The sequence below is a fragment of the Cryptomeria japonica genome, chromosome 6, assembly GCF_030272615.1.
Source record: "Cryptomeria japonica chromosome 6, Sugi_1.0, whole genome shotgun sequence".
NCBI classification, from domain to species: Eukaryota; Viridiplantae; Streptophyta; class Pinopsida; order Cupressales; family Cupressaceae; genus Cryptomeria; species Cryptomeria japonica.
In genome coordinates this window covers 387,374,638-387,381,476 of record NC_081410.1, presented here as the reverse complement: position 1 = coordinate 387,381,476, position 6,839 = coordinate 387,374,638, and the positions used below count along the sequence as shown (strand labels likewise).

General features: G+C 36.5%; 1 protein-coding gene across 1 annotated transcript; it reads right to left on the bottom strand.

Annotated features, from left to right (window-relative positions):
- Positions 1 to 344: 344 nt before the first annotated feature.
- LOC131876613 (uncharacterized) lies at positions 345 to 1,133 on the bottom strand. Its single transcript, XM_059222052.1, has one exon. It carries the CDS (start codon positions 1,131 to 1,133, stop codon positions 345 to 347), a length of 789 nt encoding a protein of 262 aa, XP_059078035.1.
- Positions 1,134 to 6,839: the final 5,706 nt, after the last annotated feature.

Genomic DNA, 6,839 nt, shown 5'->3' with positions numbered 1-6,839 from the left:
GCCCTTTTTACTTTAACTGAGGTATGGAAGAATTTTGTGTTTCTGTCACCCTCCTTCAACCAGGTTTCTCTTGATTTTTGTCTCCAATAAATCTCCTCCCTAGCTAATACTTCCGCATATTGGATATTGAGAGATTTTTCCTGTTTATATAGGTCTTCATCCATTCCATTGTTAATTATTTGCTCATGTAAGTATTTTAGATCTTTCTCTAAAATAATCTTATCTTTGAATATGTTTCTAAAAGTTTCTCTATTCCATTGCTTAAGTTGATCCTTTACAAATTGAAGTTTTTTGAAAAAAGTGAAAGCTTTATTACCTGTGTTTTCTGGCTTGTGTTGCCACCATTAGTCTATGAGATTTTTGATGTTGCCATCCCGAAGCCACATTGCCTCAAACTTAAAGGGGCACCTCTCTAGAGCGTTGTCATCCTGCAACCTTAGACATATTGGATAATGGTCTGATCCTGTAAAAGGTAAGATCTCCGCATTGCTGGTCCAGTGACTCTTGGACCAATCTCCTGCTATGAAAAACCTATCTAATTTTTCAGCGATATTTAGGAATCCACTCCTCCTGTTGGTCCATGTGAATTCTCTCGTTTTAAAAGGGATTTTAATTAGACCTGAACTTGTGACAAAGGAGCTGAAATCTCTTTGACTCTGCCTGTTCCACCCCATGCCCCCTTTCTTGTCTGAAGGTCTGATTAGTGCATTGAAATCTCCTCCTAGAATGAAAACATTTTCCTTGTCATTAGACAAAATTTCAGATAACTCACTCCACACTTGCTTTTTCAAATTTGAGTTAATCGGCCCATAGATGTTGAAGAGGAAGAAACTTGTCTGCAATTGCATTGATTTAATTTTCAGCCATTGCCACCAACGAGTGGCTCTAACAATAGTCACATCAATAGCTGAACCCTTCCAAAGCATGGCTAGACCTCCAGAAGCACCTTGTGCTCCAACCAAACTACAGTTCCACGATTGAAATTTCCTAGAAAATAAACTAAAATCCTCCTCTTTGATCTTTGTTTCTTGTAAGAGAAGAATATCCGGTCTCACTTGATCAAGACATCGCTTAATCAAGCGAATCTTGTCAGGGGCATTGCATCCCCTGACATTCCACGAGAGGGTCTTCATTGCCCTCGAGAAAAGGAATAGCCTCTTCCCGATCTCAATTTGCTTTGGCCTGCTGCATTGCCCGCCAATTCCAGTTTGAATTTTTGAAACTTTCGACCTCTTTTCTTTTTCTCCCCAACTTTAGCTTTGGTTTGGAGGGATAGAGTGGTTTCCAAAGATCGCCTCTCTATCACTCCTTCTTCTATTGTCAAGCCCACCTCATCCACCTCATCCTGAAATCCTGAGGATTCATAGTCATAATCTCATCCAGTAAAATTTCCACCACTATCCTCTACCCCTTCAAAAGCGTTGTCTAGATTTCTGATTGGGGATATTTGGATATCCTTGAATATTGGTTCTTCCCCTGGAGGGTCTAAACTTCTTCTCGTCTTTTTTGAGTTGCCCATAGATTGCATTTGTTCTGAATTTGTTTCAATTTCCTAATTGGGTCAGACTATGTTGTCCTCCATTAAGTTCATTGCATTGGGTGAGAGATTAGTTAACGTTATCCCCTGTTTTGTAGTCTTATTATTTACCATGCACATTAGGGAGTCTGATGTGTTCTCCTCTTGGATTGGGGCCTTTTTTTCCTGAGGGTTATTTTTTCTGCCCTCCTCTCCTGAAGTCGTTTCCCTCCAACCACCTTTCTGAGTGTCCATCTCTACCAAACTTCCTTCCCTCCCAGTGTTTAGGAGGAAGCATTCTTCCCTGCCTTTCTCTGAAACCTTTTTCCTGTTAATATGAGCAACGGATTGAGCCTCTACCATAAAGGTCTCATCAATGATAGATTATTGATATTCTATACTATCCATCTGTGCCCCTTTTTCACCATATCCATAATATTTTCCAATTGAGTTTATCTCCCAATCTTTTTCTATCCACTGTCTTTCACCATAAAAACCTTCTGTCAATCTAATAATCTCCTTTTCCAGATGTTGTTGCATGTTCTCTTTTCCTTTTGTGTCTAGATTGAAAAAACCCAGAGGATGCATTATGTTGGAGCATTTCGCACAAGATTTCATTTCTTCCTATAACTTTATCTTTTGTTTCCATATTCCCATCCCTGTTTTAATCTCAAGTGTGTCTGGTAGGTTATGAACTGTCTGCCAATTTACACATATTCTAGAAATCATACTGAAATCTGATGGGTCAACAAGCTCTTCTGACTTTACAAATTCCCCCAAATGGTTACCTATTTGTTTCAGTGTTTCTGCATCCTTATACTCTTATGGTAGCCCCGGAAGTTTAATCTAAATGAGGGTTTTTCTATTGTGGCTTCAAATGGAATAAAGTTTGGGGACCAAACAGAGATGTTTAAACCTTTTCCTTCAATAAAAAAGGGGCCATTGGCTAAAATCCAATCTTTGTCCTCAGCTGATGGGCAGACTACTAAATAATACCCATTTCCCAATGTTCTTAAGTCCATGCCTTCTCCCTAGCTCTGATCACACCAGTTCCTAAATTTGGAAAAAGTCAGCCATTTCCCAGCCCATTTAACAAAAAGGCCTTTATTTTTAAGAAAGTCGAGAGATTCTTTCCAGACCTCATTTGAAAGTTCAAATGTCATAACTCTATTGATTTCGGCATTAGGGTTTACCTTTAGGGTCTTTGCCGCTTCTGTGGAAATCTTTGGCCGCCAAAACTTCTCCTGCACCAATCTGACGTCCACTTTTGGACCAGTTCCGAGATCACGATATCCGCAAAAGGAACTTGCCTTTTGTCTCCATGGTGAATTGGGATCCTCTTCTTGCCTTCGGTTCCAGGGCATGACATTCCCCGGAGCCTTCCATGCCCAAGAGCCTGGTCACTGGGATTGTCGACCAAACACCTTCCATCCGTGGTCGTGGCTTCTCTTGAAAGGCCATCTCCTCTTTGCGTCTTCTCTGTAAGTAAAACCCTTATGCCTCTGAAAGCCCATGAACCTGCTCCACTCCGCCATATCTTCTAATTTATAAATCTGTCCATTTTAATTAAATAAATATTTGCTATTTTTTTGATTAAAAATCCACTAGCCATCAGTTAATTAAATTAAAATTTAATTAATTCATCTTCAAAACATTCTCCTATTAATTAAATATATTATTCAATTTATTTTAATTAATTCATTAAACCAAATTCACAGTCAATTAAATGAATAAAATCTTATTTATTCAATTTAATCCTTTTTCCTCTTTTAAATAAATTAAAAAAAACATTTATTTAAATCATTTATTCCCCCCACTTGCATTTTCCTACATCTCCCACTTGCCCTTCGTAAATTCGTCTAGAACCTATCTAATCCTAATCAGTTAGCCTAATCCATTCCCTAATTATTGTCACATTCCTAAGCAACTTGTAATCACTTCTCGAAGACTTCAAAGTCTTTGAAAAGCATTAAATGTTTTGTGTGTTCAACAATTTAACCTCTAAAAGTCTTCCAAACCACTTATGGCTCTTACATGACCATTTATGGTTAACCCCTAACTCAACCCTCATGTGACTCATGTGTCTCCTCAAAAATTTATTGCTTTGACCATGGTTATCCCTTTTACCTTTGCACAAGAGTTTATCCATTGGATAAAGGCTTTATTTTTTGAATAAAGAATTTATTCACTCAACCCAACCTTGACCTTGACTCCCAGGTTAACCTTCAGGTCATATCAAGCATTTAATGCTTAGTCCCTCTCCTCTCAACCTATCTCATATTGACACTTGTCATCCTGGGATTGGGTTGAAAGCCTTCACATGGATTTGATATCATTCAGTCCTGACCCTTGTTGAGATTACTCAATCTCAGCCATCCATTGCTCCATTTTTCCTATAAATAGAGCCCATTTCTTCATAATCCAGATCCTGAAAACTTGTATGCATTTAATCTATAGTGAATTTTAGAGAGAGCATTTAACATAAATCACATATATTGTCATTGTAGACTAAAATAAATCTTAGTTCGTTTCATAATATATCTAATTAGTTTGTTTTACACTTGCATAGCATAGTTAATCATCTACAATCTTGAAACTCCATAAGCATCCATAGTGCAAAAAGCTGCTGAGAGCTACACTAATTTGGAACTTGGAGAGGAGAGGAACAAAGGAGAAAGAGCTAAGAGCATGTTAGAAGGCATTTGGAGATGCCTTGTGATATTTGTTTCCCTAGTTAAATACTTTAGCATGTTTTTAGTGTCTCTTTTGATATGCCTACTTAGATTAGTTTTTGGTTGAATAACACTAACTTTGATCCTTGTTTCTTGTTGTTTTTGTGTGTTATTCCACCACAAGCTTTAATCTAACACTTGTCCATTTCGCAGAGCATCAGCAGTTACAGAAACTTAATAGAAATAATTTAAATATCATGCCTACCACAACACAGCAACACAGTGATTTACGTGGGGAAAACCCTTTCATAAGAAAAACCCCCCACTCCAAAAGTAACTCAATATATTTGTAAACACTTAAAAATAATTATTTTAATTATTTTTAATTCCTCGCATAATTAATTAATTAATTATGTTAATTCAAATTCCTCTCAATATTAATTAAATATAATTAATATTGTCACTATAGCATGTGATTGATTTATTTAATAAATCAATCCCTTTCTTTATTCTTCTAAAAAATCAAATCCTCACAAATCTTCCTCTTAGCTAATTAATTTCAATTAATTAGTTAACCTATATGATTCCTACAAATCATCTTCTTAATTCATCATTAACCTAATAAATTCTTCTAGAAACTCCCTAAACTCACTTAACATTATTCTTCTAATTTTTTATTCCCTCCACTCATTCTCTCTCCTAGTCAAATTCTCCTACAAATATTAATCCCACCTAACATTTCCTCTAATCCCTCTCCTAATGAGTCGTTAATGGTTAATCATCATGATTAGCCACAAAGTCAACTCTTTGTCTTTTTCATCCAGCCACTAGCTTTAAATGCTCTTTTCCTAGGTGAATGTAAGATTTTTGAAATCACACATTCCTCTAGGCATCCCCTCTCCCAAGGAATTTTTAATTCCTTTTTATTCCTCCAATCCCCATGATATCCTTTTTTGGAGAATTTTTAATTCCTCCAATGCATCTTGTGGAGTGTGGAGATACGAAATGCCTTTAAGGCATATTTCTTGGTCTCCACACCCTCTCTTGGACCTTGTGTGAGCTCACAAGTAAATCTTAGCCCTTCATCTCGAATTCATCCTAGCCATTCTTTTTCCTCTCCTCTTCCTATAAAATAGGGCTCCATCCCTTTATTCAAAACATCTTGAAATCCAGTAAGCTTATGCTGCCCTTTTGAGCCCAGGAAATCATCTTGGTAACTTGATCATCTCATCCTTATCATTCATCCTTATCATTCTTGCACAATATTGGAGAGCCATCCACATCCAGCAATCAAAGGAGCACATCAAGTGGAGCATTATCAAGGGGTGCCTTCACTTCATCAAGCTCAATCCAAAGGAGAAGGTAAAATAGCCAGGTGAAATGGTCTTTTAATGATATTTTAGCATTCTGCATGTTTATTTTGTTATGTTTTGATCAGTTTACTTTTCAAATCTGTTTTCCCCTCTTCAATATTATTCAGCAATCAATAATATATTACAATATACTTGCAGAGCAATCTCTTTGCAAGAGTACCACTAATAAAAGAATTAGAGGTAACTTGATTGCCATAATACTCTTACACACAACCTCTATGTCACGCACCTCATATATAGGAGATACAATACAAGAAACCATCAAACAATATTACAAAACCATGGGCTAAAACCACCCAATAAAGTAGAGCCAACCTTATCTCCCTTCTAGATGCCCTATGATGTGTTAGAACACACATCAACACATGTCCCTCCCTTTTACTACTCATTTATGTGTTTGATGCATTTTATATTTCTTATTTTAGGAGTACAAACTTTTGAAGGCCATAACTTGAGAATTGTGTGTCTTATTGATGAACCGTTTGAAGCGTCAAAAATCTTGTGAAGTGCTCTATTGCCTCATAAACTACTATGCCACTTACACCCACTTTTCAGGACATTTCAGGGCTTCTAATATCCTCAAAATTAAATTTAAACCTTTCATTGCACCCCTCCAAAATGGAAACTTTAATATCTTGAAAACTAGCTATGATCTTGGGACGTAACTTTACCTGAATGCTTATCTAGCCAACTAGAAGCTTTGAGGATATTTTTGCATCATTTCGTGTCCAAATGAAAACTTAATATAAATAGTAACCTCATGTAAATGCAAGGTTGAGATGCCATTTTCCCAACATCTTTAAGGTTCCTAAGTTCTCAAAGACCTGACCTGGCAATCCTTATTATGATTATCGATACTTATGGGTTGATCGGTCCACTCGAGAACTTTGACACCACTTTCACTAATGTTCAAGTGCCTGACCTTTCCAAACGAGTGATACTCTCTAGAAGCAATTGATCATACTAAGTGACAAAGGAAGTCATGTTTACATTGGGGTATCGGAGGATTCGGAAACTTACAGAATCGTGCTTTGAAATATTAACTTGCCAATCACCATGCTTTTCACTCTTCCCAAGACCCAATCCTTTTAATATTTAAATGTATGTTTTTGTAATGTCTAATTAAATAGTGAAAGACAAACAAAGGTAGTGACATGAGTTATAGCATTTAATGATGTTTTTTTTTCTTATCGAAGGCATTTAATATATTTTCACTTGTTCATTATGATCTTCCAAGTTGTTTGAAGTAACATATCAACATGAGTTATTCTTCTCAGA